This window comes from Carassius gibelio, chromosome B3 (assembly GCF_023724105.1).
Source record: "Carassius gibelio isolate Cgi1373 ecotype wild population from Czech Republic chromosome B3, carGib1.2-hapl.c, whole genome shotgun sequence".
NCBI lineage: Eukaryota > Metazoa > Chordata > Actinopteri > Cypriniformes > Cyprinidae > Carassius > Carassius gibelio.
The window spans coordinates 29,325,621-29,346,156 of NC_068398.1; the positions used below are offsets into that span (position 1 = coordinate 29,325,621).

The 20,536-nt window shown below is 37.3% G+C and overlaps 2 protein-coding genes across 4 annotated transcripts in view; both read left to right on the forward strand.

Annotated features, from left to right (window-relative positions):
* LOC127953886 (TOM1-like protein 2) overlaps positions 1 to 20,536 on the forward strand; it is a 71,190-nt gene that overhangs the window by 41,157 nt on the left and 9,497 nt on the right. The gene's annotated exons all lie outside the window — the stretch shown is intronic.
* Positions 3,221 to 19,318, forward strand: LOC127953892 (GTPase IMAP family member 4). The gene is made up of 5 exons (XM_052553260.1): positions 3,221 to 3,418; positions 11,515 to 11,575; positions 15,996 to 16,034; positions 16,539 to 17,606; positions 17,997 to 19,318. The coding sequence occupies exons 2-5, from the start codon at positions 11,560 to 11,562 to the stop codon at positions 18,260 to 18,262; spliced, it is 1,389 nt and encodes a 462-aa protein (XP_052409220.1). The 5' UTR covers positions 3,221 to 3,418; positions 11,515 to 11,559; the 3' UTR covers positions 18,263 to 19,318.

Sequence of the window (20,536 nt, forward strand, 5' to 3'; positions counted from 1 at the left end):
TTTAACAGCCAATGACATTTACAGCTGGGGACACTCAACTGATTTTCTACAGTTTAGTGTTAATCACCATCTAACTCAACCAGTCAAGAGCTACATTTAGCCTTAGATGTTATATGAATATGGTCCCTGAAGCATAGGTTTTATTAGCTGACAATAATAATAAACAAATAAACATTATAGGCACAAATACAAATGTACCAATCCTTGTTGCTTTTCAAACACAGACGGGTGATTTTATGAATGAAAGTGTGAAAGTTCAGACACAAAACGAAGTTGTCACGTATCCTCGCTCTTTTTAAAAGTGGGTTACGTATCACGTAGTATGGAATAACGTAGTTCTTCAACCTGATCTCAAAGTCAACATTACAACTATGCTAGCACTTGTGCTTTCATTATAGCTTCATTTCTTTATTGAGATTGAGGAGTCACGTGCCGATTTGGGTTGATTTGGGAGGGGTCTGAGCCGGTCGGCCCTGATGGCAGGATACGCTATCGGTTGCCAGGGGCAATGCCTTCAGAACTTCACAGAGGCGCGACTAAACATTTCAGAGCGCTTTCATTTTTGCGCATTTATTTTGTCGGCGGAACAGATCGAGACGGATCTACGAATACGAGAAAGAATAGGAAGGAAGTAAAGCAATGCAAAAACATAAGGCGAAAGAAAGGGGACCTTACAGGAACAAGCTCACACCAAGCGCAAAACAGCGGTGTTTGGAGAAGCTCTCAGGCAGCTCCCTGCAGCGGCACAGAGACCTGAACAATTTACCTCAGTGTACACATATGGACATTGGGAATTATATTGTTTACAATGTAAGTCACTTTGCATTCACGCTGTTAATGGCTTTAATCTAACCCGGACATTTACATCTCGCAATCACACATTTAACTTCCCTAGCTAACCCAGAACTGGTTTGTCCACTTTGCAGCCCCCAACAAAAAAAACCTGGTACAGTATGTGTCATTGGGTTAAAATCAAATCATAACTAAACATACACAGCTTTAGCCTACATCAAAACATGTTGGAAACGTTCGTATACATTGAACATCTCGTTACAATCTAGTGTTCAGTCGCAGTTAATTACTTTGTCATTTTGGTCAAGAAGTGCATTCTAAATGCAATGTAATTACAATACGCTAAAACGCATGTGAATAAACTTACTTTGGCCAGTACAACACTGTTGTTATCACCTGTTGTAGATGGACCCAGCCACAGCAGAAAGCCTCCTAACTTTCCAAAGACTTGTGGCTTTTAAACTCCTGCATTGTGTAGTAACTTAAACCAAAAAATATATAATTCCCAATGTCCATATGTGTGCATGGAGGTAAATGGTCCAGGTCTCTGTGCCGCTTGAGAGCTTCTCCAAATACCACTGTTTTGCGCTTGGTGTAACCTAAAAAAACTGTATTCCATTGTTCCTATGTTTTCTATATGTATCGTGTGAGGTACTGCAGCAGTAACTTCCAGGCATGGTAAAACAGTGCAGAATTGGGAGAACCTCCTCTTAACAACACATGTAAACAATCCTGTTTCGCCGCCGGTATCCTTCCAACATGGCGGAGACCGTGATATCGAGGGAGGGGCTTTGTGCTATGACGACAACTTCTCATTCTCAATAGACGGTTTCATCGGGCGCACGCGCCTGGACCTAAGTTAACTTCCGGTCTGTGTTGTGTATATTGGTCTGCCTAGCGGTGCCGTCTACAAACGCAGTTAAAGTCAAAGTGATGAGTAGGCTCAGGTGGTTGTGCTGCGGGGATGTGTTTCCCATACATTTATTATTATTTTTGGAGACTCGCCACAATTTTAAAACTGATCGATTTTCAAAAAGGCTTCGTTGAATAAACATGAGTAACTATACGTACTGCACGTTTAATAATAATAATTCCTTACATTTATATGTTTACATATCCAAGCGAGGCACAGGTGTTTTTATATCGCTGTATTTCTGAAAGAAAGACTTGCATGTTATATGCCTGATAAAGCAGAGTGTGAGCGTACCAGCTCTGGTTTGTTTACAGCTGTTAACGTTACTGGGGAAACCTCTATTTCTCGCGCTTTGTCTATGCTTTAAAACATCTCCTGCTGGCATAGAATGAATTTGCATTTTCATTAAGTCCGCCCGATCCACGCAGCAAACATATTTTGTTTATCAAAAAATATCTACTCTAGAAGGACTTGGCTGTTGTTATTGATTCTATTTGGAAGTCTACCGGTAGTTAAGTTAGGTCCACAAAAGCGCTCATGAGCAGCAACGTTTGTTTATGTTGTTGCCGTTGAAACCGTCTATAGATAAATAGATAATCCATTTTTACCTCTTTCCTCCCGTGTTCCCTCGCTTCGCGCGCTCAGAAACTTTTCCAAACTAATCAGTCTCGTGCCGTTCTGTCATCCCCTCGAGCTGCTGCATTCACTGCAGTCGGACATTGGAGATTCGCGCACGTAAATTTTCTAATTGGCCATAACTTTTAACTCGTTGCTACCAACTGGGGTGGCATTGAGTATCGCGCTGCTTAAACATAAAACCATATCTCCATGTGTGATCAGATAAGCGACAGACAACAAGCGCTACTCTACACTGCTCAAAACTCACGTTTAAATCATCAGTGGCACATTCTTTAAATTTTTTTGTGTGTGTGTGAAAGCTTATATAAAGCTTATTGTAAATTTTCAGAAAACCTGCAAAATGAATGTGGCTTCAAAATATTTGACAAAATTTAAATAAAAGGCAACATGTGTCCTTCCCACAATAACACAATTATTTTGTGGAATCTGTCCAAGTTACATAGCTAACAAATCTGAGACCCAGAGCAAATGTTTGTATGAATTGCAGTGCAAACACAGGTTACTGAATACAATTTCTTGATTTTTTCTTTGATTAAACATTTCTGCTTCTCTCTCATCTTTCCCCAAATCAGTTATTGCACTATGGAATCAATCTGGAATCATACAGTAGTCTCAGGATATTTAAATATTATGAATAAAACTGTGATTGGATGAACATTACATGAATGAGACACATTTTTCAACGCATGTCATATAGCATAACAGAGGAGTATCTAGACACTGCATGCGCTAGTGAAATACAGCTTGTTTGTCTAACAGGGTCGGATTGAGTCACATGACTTAGGAGAAAATGGGCAGAAAAAATAGATGTCTAGAGGTGGGGTTTCTGTACAGACATGAACAGAAAACACAAAAGTCATAATCATCTATATTCTATTGCTGCATTATATTTATTAATAGATTTGATTTCTATATAAAACTTTTTTTTAAATGAATTTTGTACTTTCATCTCATCATTATTTTGATCGAAAGGAGTACATTTTCCTTCTCCAGCAGTGTGTAACACTTCCTGTTTTGTGAACTGATACTCGGCCTATATACAGCTGCTCCAATTCTGTTTGAGAGAAAACTGATGTAAGTAAATATAATTTTGGTCATTTAAGTGCCTGTACAGTATATGATTTGTACATGATTAGGTATTTTGATCAAATGAGAGCGCTATATTCTTGAAAGTATCTTTACAACCATGTGAAAGTATTTTGAAAAGAAAGTTTCCTCTTTTTTATATAACAAAGCATATGCAATATTTTAGTTGTAAATTCTAGCAGTTCCTAAAGAAACAACAAAAGCGATAAAATTAACTGTTGTTTCAATCATTTGACCTACTACCTGAACATTATGTAAGCTTGAATTTTCAGTTTCGCTTTTTTGCGTAACAAAGGATTTAGAAATCTTCTGTATATGAGAACATAATTATCACTAAAGAGGTTTATGATTTAAAAAAAAAGACTGCAATCATTACGGTTTATATCAGTATTGATTTGGATATAAGCCTTCCTGCTAAATCTCTCTCAGATCAGGATTTCTGATGTACAAATCATAATAATAATAATAATAAAAAAATGGGTATCAAAAGCTTAATGTTTCCACCTCCATTTTAGTTTGACTTATTCAGTTGCTCAAAGTAATTAGTACATTAGTAAATCCCAGTGTTAACTGTGAACTGAAAATAACTGAATATATTAACAGAAGATTGCACAAAGGCAGTCAGGTTTAATGCAAATTTGAAAATAAATAAAACAAGTTTAATTTATGTTTAGAAAATCTTATATAGTATTTGGAATCAAAGGACCTTGTATAATATGATTACATGAATGATTTATAATTTAAAATAATTTAAATCATTCTCTCTCTCGCTCTCTCTTCTCTCTTCTCTTTCCTCTTTCTCTTTCCGTCTCATTTCCGGTGTGACTGTTGCGCGAGGGTGTTGACTCGCTCGGTTCTCTCTCGTGCGCATGCGTGAGCGTTTGTTGAGTGCGCTGGAGAGCGTGTGGTGAGTTTGACTGAGTTCTTTGCCCTCTGTGGCTTTTTTTTCTTGTTTGATTATCGCTATTTTTTTGACGTTTTTAATCTGTATTGATTAAATAAAACAAAATAGTGCTTTTTTGGCCGTTTGTTTCCCAGTGTATCGCCGAGGGCATGACGGCCCAAGGTGTTGACTCGCTCGGTTTATTAACGCGGCGCCACGGGGTTAAAGTGGTGGCCGCTGCAAGTGTTGAAGATTGCATCTTGGCTATCGGAGAGGTTGTTGGACATAAGAGCATTCTAGCAGCGTCAAGGATGAGTAATGCGGTTGTTTGTTTTTTGAACACTGTAGAAAATGCCCATGTGAAAGGTTGTGGAAAGAGGAGTTGTAATTTGTGGACTTTTTACACCTGTGCTCTCTCTTTCAACTCCTGCGAGAAAAGTTATACTGTCAAACATCCCACCTTTTATCAAAGATGAAGTTTTGGTTAAAGAATTGTCCCGTTTCGGAAAGTTAGTTGCTCCTGTGAAAAAGATCGCAATCGGGAGTAAATCTGAATTGATCAAACATGTGGTGTCTTTTAGGAGATTCACATATGATTTTGAGTGAAAACAGAACTGAATTTAAATCTGAAATTCAGATTTGATGATTTCGACTATACTGTCTATGTATCCACTGATATAATGAAGTGTTTCGGATGCGGGAAAACCGGGCATTTGGCTCGTACTTGTCCCGAAAATACACACACAAAGCAAAACACTATAGATGAGGGGGTGGTGCAAAACGTGGAAAGCTTTGCTGGAACATCTGTGCCAGTACCTGTGATTTCAACACAGAGTTAAAACTGTTCAAACCATGATTGAAATCATGGAAGATAATGATAATGAGTCGAATGTGAGCTTGCTTAAAGAAGCTACTGTGATAGAAGAATTGATGGATACACAGAATAGTTCAATGACCTGTTTAGCTGATACAGAGTCCTTATCAGACAAAGTTAATTTGTGTGTAGTAGACATGGATCAAGCTGTCTTCAAAACTCCTCTAAAAAGGAAAAAGAAAGACAGAGAAGAAGAATCAAAACAAGCAAGAAAAGAACAGAAGAATGATACAGATAATATTGAAAGTGAAAGTGAATTTATTATTATTTAGTCTGATTCTAGTGCTTCAAGTTGCTCACAAAGTGAATGGTTATGTAAGGATTACAGCGCTGAAGAAATTAAGAAGTTTTTAAAAGTAACAAAAAATCAGAGAGGAGTACAGATTGCTGATTTCTTTCCAGACCTTAAACGGTTTGCAGAAAGTACTAAGAATCTAATGAGTGAAGGTTGCTTTATAGATAAAGAAGTATATCGACTGAAAAAATTTGTTTCAAAAATCCAAAATCAGTTGAATAATGATAATGACAAAGTGGCATAACTCTTATCTTGAGTGGCTGTGTGTTTCTGTATAGCTTATTTTTTTTTGTTTCCTTTTTTCTTTACACATGACAGACATCCGTATAGCATCTTTAAATGTGAACGGAGCCAGAGATGATGTAAAGAGAATGCAAGTGTATGAAACAATGAGACAGAAACAACTTGATGTTCTTTTTTTTACAAGAAACACACAGTGATGATAAAAATATTACAGATTGGAAAAAAGAATGGAATGGTCATATATTTCTAAGTCATAAAACTTCGTGTAGTGGAGGAGTTGCCATCTTGTTTGCAAAAAATTTCACCCCATGTTCTTTTAAGATGGAGGAAATAGTGGAAGGTAGACTTCTAAAAATTCAAGCCTTTTTTGAAAAATATGTTCTGATTTGTATTTGTGTATATGCTCCCACTTATAGAGAGAGTGGCTTTTTTAGATATTTATTTGTGTATATGCTCCCACTTATAGAGAGAGTGGCTTTTTTAGATATTTTATGCTCAACTCTAGACAAATGAAATAGTGAAGAATATCTATTTCTTGGTGGAGATTTTAATTGTGTTGAGCAAAATATTGATCGCAACCATATAGAACCACATATGCCTTCTCGTAAGCGGTTTTGTGAAATAATTGTAAGAAATGACCTATGTGATGTCTGGAGAAGTCTAAATGGAAATTTAAGGCAATATACATTGGCTCATGCCCATGACAATCTATTGTCTTTAGCAAGACTAGACAGATTTTACAGTTTTAATCACCATCACAGTGTTTTTAAGAGTTGTATAATAAACCCAGTTGTTTTTTCAGACCACAGTTTAGTTATTTGCAGTATTCTTTTCAATTCTGTCTCACCAAGGAGTGCCACCAAGGAGTGCATATTGGCACTTTAATGCTGTGTTCACACCAAACGCGAATAGAGCGTCTGGTGCAAATGATTTCAATGTTAAGTCAATGCAAAGGCGCGTTTACGCGCCTCTGGAGGTATCGTGGCACGAATGGGGCGTTAAGCGCGGCGCGGAAGTCATGAATTCGCCTCATTCACGCGAATTGACGTGCGAATAGAGCGCTTTGTGCGAAACGCGCGTTAAGCGCGAATGGTGCTTTTTGTGCATTTAGCGTTTGATGCGAATTCGTGTCTGCCGCCCGAGTTGAAAAATTTGAACTTTGGCGTCAATTCGCGCCGCGTTAACCAATCAGGAGCCTGCTAGGAGTCACTCATTCAACAGTATGTTCCTGTTAGGGATGGGCGATACCACATTTTTTTCCATGCGATACGATACCGATACTTTTTGTTACAATTTTAACGATACCAATAACGATACTGCTTATAATTTTAAAAGTGTGTGATTTTTCAAAATAATCTTAATTTAATATATATATATATATATATATATATATATATATATATATATATATATATATATATATATATATATATATATATATATATATATTATGTATGTATACATTTATAAATAAATTTGCAGTTACCATGGCTACAAGAACGATGATTTGTGGTGTTATTGTTAAAACTATGGGTTATTTTCGTAAGGGAACCTGAAAAAATAAATAAAAAATAAACAACTTTCACAGGAATGTGCCTGAAAGTGATAAACTGGCCTCATTTTTACCTAAATGTTTTATAGTTTATTTTAATATATATTAAAAATGTTTAAGGTGTGCATTGTAGCTGACACCTAAATGAACACATTACAATTGTTTTATGACTGCAAGTCTTTCTCCTCAAATACTACTGAGCTTCAAATTTGTGTTTGAGCGCCTGTGAAAAAGTAGCACAATTTACATATGATTTACAGTTTATTTTAATAAATATCAAACATTTAATTCAATTGTGCATTATAGCTGACACCTACATGAACAATTACAGTTGTTTTTATGACTAAGTCATTCTCCTCAAATGCTACTGACGTTAGAAAAGTGTATACCAATATCGCATGTAACTTTAGAGACGGTCCCTAAATTTGAGACTCTTCAACGTCCAGCCAACTTAATTTTTTCATAATTTTCTTTTCTCTGCGCCGGATTGGTGATGTCCTTTACCCAGGCATAGATGTCCATCCATCAATTATGAACATTCAGCCGCAAACATCAGGTGCGAGCGGTCGCGAGCACGAATGGGACAATGGTGCAGGTTTTTTTTTTCTTTTTTGGAGCAGTTTTTCTCCAGAAGGTGATAAATACAGTATATAAACAAAACAGTGCTAAGATTTATTACAGTAGAAACTATTCTGCCTTATTATGTGATAAATAAGTGTTTGTAGTATATAAAAAAATATAATTATTTGTTATTTTCAAGCAGTTATAGATTTCTAAGCAAATTAAAAGCTAGAAATTAAAGAAAAAATTAAATTCCTATAGTATCCACTACCAGTCAAGTCTCTTTTGTTCACAAAGCCTGCATTTATTTGATCCAAAGTACAGCAAAACAGTAAACTGAAATATTTTTACTAGACTATTTAAAATAACTGTTTTCTATTTGAATATTTCAAAATGTTATTTATTGATATTTTAAAGCTTGCTAAATAAAAGTATTAATTTCTATCATTTCTTTTCAAAAAATTTTTTTTTTGAATGACATACTCTACAATGTTGCAAAGGCTTTTTATTTCACATAAATGTTGATCTTTGGATCCTTCTGTTCATCAAAGAATGCTTAAAAAAATGTACTCATATTTTAAATATTGATAATCAGCAAATCAGCATATTAGAATGATTTGATTTCTTAAGGATGTGACACTGGAGTAATGATGCTGAACATTCACCTTTGATCACAGGAATAAATTACATTTTAAAATATTTTGAAATAGAAAATAGTTATTTTAAATAGTAACAACTTTTAAAACTTTTGCTGTACTTTGGATCAAATAAATGCATGGCTTGATGAGCAGAAGAGACTTCTTTAAAAACATAAAACATCTTACTGTTCAAAAACTGTTGACTGGTAGGCTATAGATTACAGAAATGTTCTATTGTAATGTTTCATATTATATTGTAATGTGTGTGTGTGTGTGTGTGTGTGTATATATATATATATAATTTCTGTCCCCCTCACTTCTGAAAAGATGGCTACGCCCCTGATTGAGAGTATTCTGAAGATTAATGGTGGTTTATGTGCTCCTTTTAAAGTGTGTCGTGGGGTAAGACAAGGTTGTTCACTGTCAGGGTTATTATATACCCTCGCGATAGAACCACTTTTAAGTGTTTTAAGGAGAATTCTAGAATGGGTGCATTTACAACATTATAAGATTTCTTTGTGTCTGTCTGCATATGCAGATGATGTAATGGTAATGATAGATAAACAAAATGATGTAGATTTATTACTAAAGACTTTAAAAGATTTTGAATTAATTTCTTCTGCAAGAATTAATTGGAGTAAAAGTGAAGCAGTTTTAATGGTAGAATGGAAAAGTAGAGTACCACCAAATCTTCCAGATGGATTATGTTGGACAAGAGAGGGTTTGAGATATTTGGGAGTATATCTACGCAATGAAACAATAGTTCAAAAAAACTGGATTGGAACTGTTGAAAAACTTAAGTGCCGACTTGAAAAATGGAAATGGATTGTACCAAATTTATCATACAGAAGACGTACTTTGCAAATTATTAATAATTTGGTGGCTTCCTCTTTGTGGCACCGGATGGCTTGTATTGACCCCACCAGCGTATTTACTTGGAAAAATCCAGGACAAGTTACACTGGATACCGCACAACATCTTGTATTTAAAAAAAGAGGAAGGGGGTCAAGGACTTATACATGTACAAAGCAGGACTGCGGCCTTTCGGCTACAATTCGTAGAACGTTTGCTTACCAGTTCAGAGAACTTGGCTTGGAAGTCAGTGGCCTGTGCTATACTTAAATCCATTTATGAACTCTGTTTAAGTAAACATTTATTTTTGATGGATCCAAAAAGAATCAACACATCGAAGCTCCCTGTTTTTTTTTTTATAGAAATCTGTTTAAAATATGGGACCTTTTAAAAGTGAAAAGAACTGAGAGTACAGATTCTCTTTTTTGGTTAGTGGAAGAACCCATGATTTTACGGTGCTCGTCTGGATCTTTCAGATACATGTGGACTATTAAATGGGGTTTTTATTAAATCAAAGATCGTAACACTGGGGCATTTAATTAATGTGACTGGTTCTTGTTTTAAAAATGTGGAAAATGTGGCTGCCTCATTAGGTATTAAATCAGTTCGAATTGTGGAAAAATTTCTTCAGAATTTGCAATCTGTATTCACAGTAAAAGAGTTGAACATGCTTAAATTGTTTTGCTTAGAAACTTGTGCCTAGTGATAAAGATGCTTTTCCAAAGTGTTTTTTGTCCCCAAATATAGGGGAATATTCTGGAGTTTTTCTCGAAAATGTCTCAGATATGGATTTATATAAAGTTGGGGGAAAAGTTTTTTACAATGCTTGTGTAAAATTTTTAACAAAAAAGGTTTACATGAAAGAGGTGATTCACCTTGGCGCACCATTTTTGAAGCTGATAAAGATGTAAAACCAGAGTGGAGGGCACTTTATAAGCCACCATTAACAAAAAGAATTGGAGACTTACAGTGGAGAATTATACATGGTATAATTGCTGTTAATTCTTTTATTTCTATCTTAAATCCAAATGTTAGTCAAGAGTGCCCTTTTTGTTCTCAAAGGGAAACAGTTTTTCATGTGTTTATGTACTGCTCAAGACTTAAAGCTGCAGTAGGGAACTTTTGTAAAAATATATTTTTTACATATTTGTTAAACCTGTCATTATGTCCTGACAGTAGAATATGAGACAGATAATCTGTGAAAAAAATCAAGCTCCTCTGGCTCCTCCCAGTGGTCCTATTGCCATTTGCAGTTACAGACCGCTCCCGGTAAGAAACAACCAATCAGAGCTGTGGTCCGTAACTTTGTTTGTGTTCAAAATGTAGAAAAATGTATATAATAAGCGAGTACACCATGAATCCATTTTCCAAACCGTGTTTTTAGCTTGTCCTGAATCACTAGGGTGCACCTATAATAAGTGTTTATATTCGGACTATTTAAGATTGCTTCGGGGGTACCGCGGCGGAGTAACCCAGTACCTTTGTGATTCTTCATAGACATAAACAGAGAGAAGTAGTTCCGGCTACGATGTTCTTCCACAAGACGCAAGCAGTTATGTTTATTAACCGCTAGAGCGTCAAAAGTTCCCTACTGCAGCTTTAAGCCTTTATTTGACTTGTTAAAGGATATTTTCATTTGTTTTGATGAAAAATTTACTGTACCAGTTTTTATTTTTGGTTTCAAATATACCCGAAAAAGAAAATATGAATGCCAATTGATAAATTTTATTGTAGGCAAGGCAAAAATGGCAATATATGTTAGCTGAAAGAAAAAAAATTGCACAAAAAGGTGATTATAATGTTGTAATGATGTTTGCAGCTATGATTAAATCTAGACTGCTAATTGATTTTTATTTTTACAAAACTACTAACTGTCTAGAAGTGTTTGAAAATATATGGTGTCATAGAGGGGCATTGTGTTCGGTTGTGGAAAATGAAATTTAATTTTCACATTTTCTATAAATATGATGTGATTTATATTTTAATGTTTTGATATTTTTAAATTTTTCTGTAATGTTTTTTTTTTTTAAATCAAATCTCTCTCTCTGTCTCTCTCTTCTCTCTCTGTCTCTCTCTCTCTCTCTCTCTCTCTCTCTCTCTGTGATTTCATGGTGGTCTTTAGGGCAGGTTTAAATACATGTTGTTGGAATAATTGATTTCCATTATTTCATCTTGTTATTTATTAGGAAGACTGAAGCTATCAAGGCTTTTACCTGACTGAAACATGAAAAATGGGTTCCAGTGCATGTAAGTTTAATATACATATTTGTAGCAAATAAGCTCAAAGTGAGATGAACATAATGAATCATAATGGGTTATTATTAACTATATTCATCTTCAGGAATTACTTGTAGCATTAATAGTACAATACAATTATTTTTTCGTCCACAGGAACAAAGTAATTTTACAGGGATAATTTGAAAAATAATTTTACTAATAACACATTGCTTCTTGAACATGTAACAAAACCAGAACGTTAAAGTGACCTCGTCCTGTGAGCAGCAAACACAGACAACCAAGTCTGAATACATATGGATGTTTATTAAACTACACTACAGGGGAACATGCATCATCATACTAAACACAAACATACACACATGAAACATAGATGCCAACGCAAGAAAGGCATTGATAGAGAGAGAGGGAGAGAGAGTGTGCGTGCACTGTAGAGAGAGGTATGCTCGCACACGAGAGTAGAGCATAATAGTAGTATTTACTCACCAGCTAATCATAACCTGTTAAGAACCATCAAAGAATCACATCACCTTAATTAAAAAGGGTCAAAGCCAAGAAGCGCATCTAAATAGTTAACAAGCGGTTACTGGCACTGATTCTGTAGGTTCTGAGTAAAGTGTCCTTGTGCATGTATAATGCGTAGATTCTGTAGAGATCTCCAGGGAACAGCAAGTTAAGAGAAGCCCACTTTTCATGTGTGGGAGAGGTTTTATCTGGTTTCCCTATAACACCCCTTTGGATAGATTGACCAGTAACAAGGCATACAGTTTCAGTGGGAAAGTGTTTCTTTGTCCCAGTGACACTTCATTTCCATGCTTTATGACTGCCCTGAAGAATTGATGTAGTTTTACCCAAAATGTGGTACAAATATAGTATGATGAATTTCACGATCACATAGTGTCACAGTGTCTGGGTTGTGTTCCCTGGGGTTCCACTAGATGTCCCCCTTTCTCACGGTGTCTGTCACCTTATCACTTCCTGTTCCCTTATTTGGTCACCTTCCTCCTTGTTGTGTAATTGATTGTTCCCCACCTGTCTCCTGTTCCCTCATTATCCTTCTGTGTATTTATACACGGTCTGTCTGAGTCTGTGTTACGGAGTCCTTGTTTAATGTCTGAGTATTATTCATGTCCGTCTATTCTTGCCTTGCCTTGCCTTGCCTTGCCTTGTGTTCGTGTCTTGTTTATGTTGTTTGGATCTTCTGGTTTTGACCCTGCCTGGATTGTTTACCCGTTTGGATTACCCTTAATAAATGACTTACCTGCAATTGGTTCCCTCTCCCGTGTTTCCAGTACACTGATCGTGACAGAAGGACTCCGTCACCATAGGAACCAGCGGTATGTCATTTTTCCGTTCCCCAGCCAAGATGGCGGAGAGGCGAACCAAGTATCTTAGGTTGACCGCCCTCCGCCAAGAGGGCAATGAAGTGGGTGCCCTGGCTCAGGTGTTCTGGTCCCTGGCCGAGGGCATGGGCTATAACGATGCGGCCCTTAAGGACTATTTTAACGATGGGCTGGATGATCCAGTGTCTCAGGAGGAGATGGCGCAGTTAGAGACACTGGAATTCTGGGAATTCGTGCGCTACCTGCAGCATCGGTGTCGGTGGGATGCCCCAGCCACTCCTGTCTCTTCCGGCAGGGTGGTCGTCAGCCCAGCACCACTGCCCAGGATGGCTACCAGCCAAGCGCCACAGCCCAAGATGGCCACCAGCCCAGCGCCAATGCCCAGATTGGCCACCGGTTCAGCGCCAATGCCCAGATTGGCCACCGGTTCAGCGCCACAGCCCAAGATGGCTGTCAGCCTAGCGCCACAGCACAAGATGGCCGTCAGTCCAGCGCCAAAGCACAAGATGGCCGCTAACCCAGCGCCACAGCCCAAGATGGCCGTCAGCCTAGCGCCACAGCACAAAATGGCCATCAGTCCTGCGCCACAGCCCAAGATGGCCGCCAGCCCAGCGCCACAGCCCAAGATGGCCATCAGCCTAGCGCCACAGCACAAGATGGCCATCAGTCCCGCGCCACAGCCCAAGATGGCCGCCAGCCCAGCGCCACAGCCCAAGATGGCCGCCAGCCTAGCGCCACAGCACAAGATGGCTGCCAGCCCAGCACCACAGCCCAAGATGGCCACCAGCCTAGCGCCACAGCACAAGATGACTGTCAGCCCAGTGCCACAGCACAAGATGGCCGCTAACCCAGTGCCAATGCCCAAATTGGCCGCCAGTCCAGCACCACAACCAAAGATGGCCGCCAGCCTAGCGCCAATGCCCAAATTGGCCACCGGTCCAGCGCCACAGTACAAGATGGTCGCCAGCCCAGCACCACAGCACAAGATGGCCGCCTGTCCAGAGTCATGGCCCAAGATGGCTGCTTGCCCAGTGCCGCTGCACAGGATGACAGTCACAGCTGACCCTCTGGAGTCGAGTCAGGTTCCAGTTGACCCTCCAGAGTCGAGTCAGGTTCCAGTTGACCCTCCAGAGTCGAGTCAGGTTCTAGTTGACCCTCCAGAGTCGAGTCAGGTTCCGGTGGACCCTAGAGAGTCGAGTCAGGTTCCGGTGGACTCTCCGGAGTCGAGTCAGGTTCCGGTGGACTCTCCGGAGTCAGGTTCCGGTGGACTCTCCGGAGTCGAGTCAGGTTCCGGTGGACTCTCCGGAGTCAAGGCTAGTCACCGCTGACCTTCCTGAGTCAGGGCTAGTCACCGCTGACCCTCCAGAGTCAGGTCAAGTCACTGGTGATCTTCAAGGACAGAGTCAAATCACTGGTGATCTTCAAGGACAGAGTCAAGTCACGGGTGATCTTCTAGGACTGAGTCAAGTCACCGGTGATCTTCAGGAACAAAGGCAAGTCACCATTGATCCTCATGAGCAAATACAAGTCACCAATGGTCCTCATGAACAAGTGCCAGTCACCAATAATCTTCTCGAGCAGAGTCAGGCCAGCACCGATCTTCTGGAGTCCAGTAAAGACACCAGGGGATTACCAGAGTTTCGTAGTCCCGTTGGTCCGGCCGCACGGAGGTCTGCTCCGCCTTGGGGGGCTCTCGTCCTGACCACATGGCTGTGGTGGTCTTCTGCTCTGCCCTGGGGGGCTTCCGTCCTGACCACACGGTGGTGGTGGTCTTCTGCTCCGCCCTGGGGGGCTTCCGCCCTGACCACATGGCTGTGGTGGTCTTCTGCTCCGCCCTGGTGGGCGCCACATGATGTCCTTCATGGACTTCTGTTTTGTGTTCTTGGTTTCTGTTATGTTTCTGTCTGTTCCCCTCAGTTAGTCTGGCCCTCCGTCCCTCCCCCTGTCCGCCTCCCTCCTGGTCTCTGTGTTGTGTCTTGTCGTGGAGCGTCTGGGAGCCGCTCCGTAGAGGGGGGGTATTGTCACAGTGTCTGGGTTGTGTTCCCTGGGGTTCCACTAGATGTCCCCCTTTCTCACGGTGTCTGTCACCTTATCACTTCCTGTTCCCTTATTTGGTCACCTTCCTCCTTGTTGTGTAATTGATTGTTCCCCACCTGTCTCCTGTTCCCTCATTATCCTTCTGAGTATTTATACCCGGTCTGTCTGAGTCTGTGTTACGGAGTCCTTGTTTAATGTCTGAGTATTATTCATGTCCGTCTATTCTTGCCTTGCCTTGTGTTCGTTTCTTGTTTATGTTGTTTGGATCTTCTGGTTTTGATCCTGCCTGGATTGTTTACCCGTTTGGATTACCCTTAATAAATGACTTACCTGCAATTGGTTCCCTCTCCCGTGTTTCCAGTACACCGATCGTGACACATAGAGTAAATCATGGTTTGAGGAATAAAGAGCAGATCATTTTGATACCAAGAACAAAACATCTAGAAGATATTAAACAGAGATACAGTCGTACACCTGAATATTAGCATTTAGAGCTTAACTAACACAAATAAACAGTGGTTACTAGACTAATGTAATAGGTAAACATACGGACAACACATGCATATATTTGTAACTGATTGATTGTAGTCTACAATAAAGAAAATGTCTTTATGTGTGTGTGTTGTGTATTGAAATTGTGAAGACAGATCACTGGTCTATCAGGCCATGCCTGGCATGGGGGTCATTTACTCTTTCTGGAATATGTTTGAAGTTCGATGGGGAGACCAGAGAGACCTGATCTATCTAGCCTTTTCTTGATAGTGGTACAACCATTTAACTTTAGCACCGATATAAATGTGGATGGTGAGGCCAGGTTTGTATCTTTTGTAAAAAATCAAAAGACTAAAATGGTCTCTTAAGACATAAAGTGTAAAATCGATGATCCTAAGCAGATGCTACATATTTTAAATCTTTATAACAAAGTATTAGTGAATACTTTCTTATTCATCTTTTAAAATCAAAACTGTTTATATACACAATCATATCAAAGATTAATAGGAAAATATTCACTAATAATTACTATAATTTATTATAATTTTTTTCTGTTTTAGCAAAAGAGGATGAGAAGCATTTGTTACAAGATGAAGAAGGTGAGAGAAGGAACATCTCTTTCTATTTATGTATATTAGATTTATATTTTATTTTAGAATTGTATATTTTATTATTCATTGTAAGAAATGTCTTTACAATACAACTGATTGTATGACTTTATTGTCATTCGTATATTGTAACAAATGTGGAAAAATTGTACACAAGCATTTTCACTTATTTTTTCTTATTTTTAGCATTTTTAACTGATTTAAAACAGACTGTGGCTAACACAGATCTGTGTATTGAATTAATTAGATTTTCAGTATTGAAATTGTTTGAGAGAAAGAGACTAATTAAAACTATCAAGATATTACTCAATACATTGTCTTTAGACCAGCATTATTGTTCTAATGAAATAAACATTACAAATATGTAGCCTGTAAGTGTCAGCATAAATTAAATCATATCTTATCGGCAAGTGCAATATAAACAAATATTAATGAGTGCACTTTTAAAATGTATTTCAATTTATTTTGATTTAACTAAATGCTTCACTTTTTCAGAAATTCAGCCTATTTTTAAGGAACTTAGACTTGTGCTGATTGGAAGTCGAGGTGCTGGAAAAAACACTGTTGCTAATGCCATCTTTAAGGAAAAAGTGTTCACATTCTGGACATCTTATAGAGGTTTTCACATTAGGAAGACTCGTACAGTATCAGGAACGCGGATTCATTTGGCTCGGACCCCAGGTTGGAATGGAGACTTGAGCAGATCTGAGAAAGCAAAACGTGAAATTATTCACTGTGTACAAACTTTATATAAAACTGGACCCCACGCAGTCATCTTGGTGATTAATGTGAACTCGGTACTGTCGAAATCAAACTTCCACACACTAGAAAATCTACTTACTGTTCAACTGTGGAACCATACCATAGTCCTGTTCACCAATGGAGAGAAATTGGGACATTACAGCATTGAGGATCATATCAGGAGTGCAGAGCTTCAATCTTTAATTGACAAATGTGGAAAAAGATATTTTGTGATCCGAAATAATGACAGTAACCAGATTAATGAGACAATTCAAGAGCTTGTTGCCATGAAGAATTCAGCCAGTTTTTTTAATCTTTCATCTCAGACAGAGGATTATAACACATTACTGTCAGACTTAAAATTTCTTGTTAAGAGAATACAATCTAAAATCAGTTCTGTCTTAAGATCCAAGGAAGAGTTAAAAAACAAACAAAAAAACAAATCAATTAAAAAGATGCTCAAGTCAAAGGATGCAGAGATAAAGAGACTGGAAAACATTCTTAAGGAAAAAGAGAGAGAAATAAAGAGGTTAGAATCAAGACCTCAAGATTCTGCCCTGGCCAGGGACCTACAGAGAAGAATTGAAGAATTGGAACATCAACTCAGTATGAAGATCAAAGAGGGAGAGGAAAAAGATGCTGAGAATAAACGATTGAAAAAAGAGCTACAAAAATGTAAAACAGAACTCACAAAATTAAGATCACATGAGAATCAAAATACAATTCTACAAACAGTTATCTGTGGTCAACTAAGTCAAAATGTGACACAGGTTTCTGTGAAAAGCTACACTCAAATTCCATTACAAGATTTTTCTTCAAATGGTATGTATGAAAACAGTTTAAATGTGTTTCATGATGTGCTTTTTTATTGTCTTCTGTAATCACTGTGGATATATACTAAAATGCTATTGCTATTGGTAATGCCTTATATTGCTGGGCTGCACAACATAGATTTTTAAAACTGTTCACAAGTTTTATTGGTTTAGTCACTGTGGGCAGAAACAAATCCTATAAGTATTCACATTTAATTGCAAATGATTGGCTGACATCACCAATTCTAATCAAACTTTACATTTTGTCATGTCTGCTGTCAGTGCTGTCAGCTGAAATATTTTCAAATAATGTTGGCTTTAGAACCTGTTTTGCACATTAAGTAAATGTTTGTACAAAAGTATTAGTCATTAAATCTCGGTGGTTGATATGTTCCAACAGGGTCAGATCTACGCAGATGGAACGTTGCTCTTCTTGAGATTTTGGAAGAGCTGTCTGATGATCAACTGAAGAGATTTACATATCTCATGCGCTCAGAATGGAATATTCCTAAGAGCTCAGTGGAGGACAAAGACAGATTTGGTTTAGTAGACCTTATAATAGAGACATTTGGTGAACAAGAGTCAGTGCTGAAAACACGAGACCTCATAATGAAAATCCCTCGCAAAGATGAGAAAATGTTAGGGCTATTTGAACCCTTCTTGTAAATAGTAGTAATTCTTGTAGATAGTAACCATCACTTTAATGAAAACAGCATTTTTGTGAACAGCATGATTTTTAGTATAATTTGCTCATGAAGAGCTAAAATGTTTTTGATATTATTCTTATATGAGCTGGACTGACATTTGCTGTTACTAAGCATTTTCTTAAATCTGCCCTTAAAGAAGTGAACACAACTGCTTCTGATGTTTCTACATCATTTTCAAATGAATGAAATGACAATTAAGTCATTATAGCATTAATTTATTTTGGAGAAAATTCAGGTGTTATTGATGTTCTATGTTCATTTTGACGTGTTGCTTTCTGAAGTGTCAGTTGTCTTTTTCCATGATGCTTTGCAGTTCTGAGTGTTAAATATTATCTACTTTGTGTTTATATTGTTGCATATTTTAATATTTCAGGAATTAATGGTAAAATCTTGATGCTTTTGTCCCTAGATCTGCATAGAATGAATGGTGACATTTCATATTTTTACAACACTTATTTAAAAATTTTTTTATCTAATTGTCATGTAAATATCTGATATATCTATAATGCTGACTGAGTATCATGTCTTGAATAAGCTTAAGTCTTCTCTGTAAGAATTATTTATTTATTTTGGAAATGCAAACTGTTTTTAATGTGCTGGCATTAGTTATCTGTGTCAGGGAATTGCTGCTTAAATTTACATGTTCCCTCCATACAGGTATCTTTGAATGCAATTTCAACAACATTTTTAACACAGCTAAGTGGTTGTATTGTGTTGTGAACAGATATTTTATTTGTTACTTTACATTTTATTTTAGCATGAAATGAAATAGTAAAAAAAAAAAAAAAGGTCTAAATATTTTAAGAAGTTGTTGTGAATTGCGTCACATAACTTTATCTCTGTGGTGTTACATCACTGAATATTGCTTCTTTAATTAACCCCACTGGCAACTAGCTGCAGTTTATGGTTGTCATTTTCCTTTTGTTAATATTTTTCTAGATGTTATCCATGTTATTATTTCCTAATGACATGCAAGCAAACAACCAAATAAAAGATTTCAAGAAAAAAAAAAAAAGGTATTCACTTCCTTCCTGTCACATGAGGCTGTTAAGTTCCTAACCCTACTTCCAGGAAGCATGTCAAAGGCAAACCCTCCCAAAGAAATGTAATTTTCAATTTACTAATAAGTATTTTTGGTTGACATATATACACTGTATTTCTACATAATCATTAAGATCTCTAGCATCATCCAAAAAAAAAAAAAAAAAAAATCTTCCTGGAGATTTTTTTTTTTTTGTAAACTTAGTCAAAAGCAATAAGGCAAATAACTTGTAAATACATGGTGAAACAGTGTATACTGTGTTAAAAGGTTAATAAATCAAGGTTATTGGTCTTGTTTTCTGCCTTTTGCTTTCATAATATCCCATCTAAAACATAACTTAACCCTTTAACTGACATCTCTACTGTACAGAAGACCTTAATTTAATTGGGAATAAATCTGTCAATCTTAAATAATCATATATTTTAAAAAGAAAATCATTCATTTCATGAATATCAAGGACTTTTGTCAAGGTTAATCCATTTGACCTAATCAATATGTGCCTATTCATTAAATATTTACATCACAAGGTATATGTAATTGAAATTTATACATCTACGTGTACCTTCATTGCAGTACTCCTTGTAGGCTAATTATACTAAAACTGCTTACATAAGGTAAAGTTCACCCAAAAATAGAAATTGTGTCATCATTTTGTCATCCTCAAGTTGCAAACCTATGAGATAATTTCTTCTGTTGAACACAAAAGAAGATATTTTGCAGAATGTTGGTATCCAAACAGTTAAATGCATAATTTTCATTCAGGTATACACTTTGTATTATACAGATAGAATATTTTCTTAATTGTATTTATTTATTTTCATTTATATTATTAATACACATTACTCTGTTGGGTCAATTTGATGGCTGCTCTTTGTTCTGCACTATGTTCCACCATTTTAAGACAAATGGATTTGTTGTGTTATCATATTCAATTGATTATAAACCCTTTTTTTGGGGGGGGGGGGGGGGGGGGGGGGTCATGCATGATACATTTTTTTTATGAATAAAGATTGATCTGTTGAAAGCTGTTATTTTGAGTTAGATGCCAAATGCTCTCCTTGTATTCAAATTTGACATTGAATGGGGTGAAAACAACATATTTCATAAACACTTTATTAGTGTTATGGTTTCAGTTTCTCAGTCCATGGGGAGACCGGAATATATTAAGTTTGGATAAAGACACCTGTACTG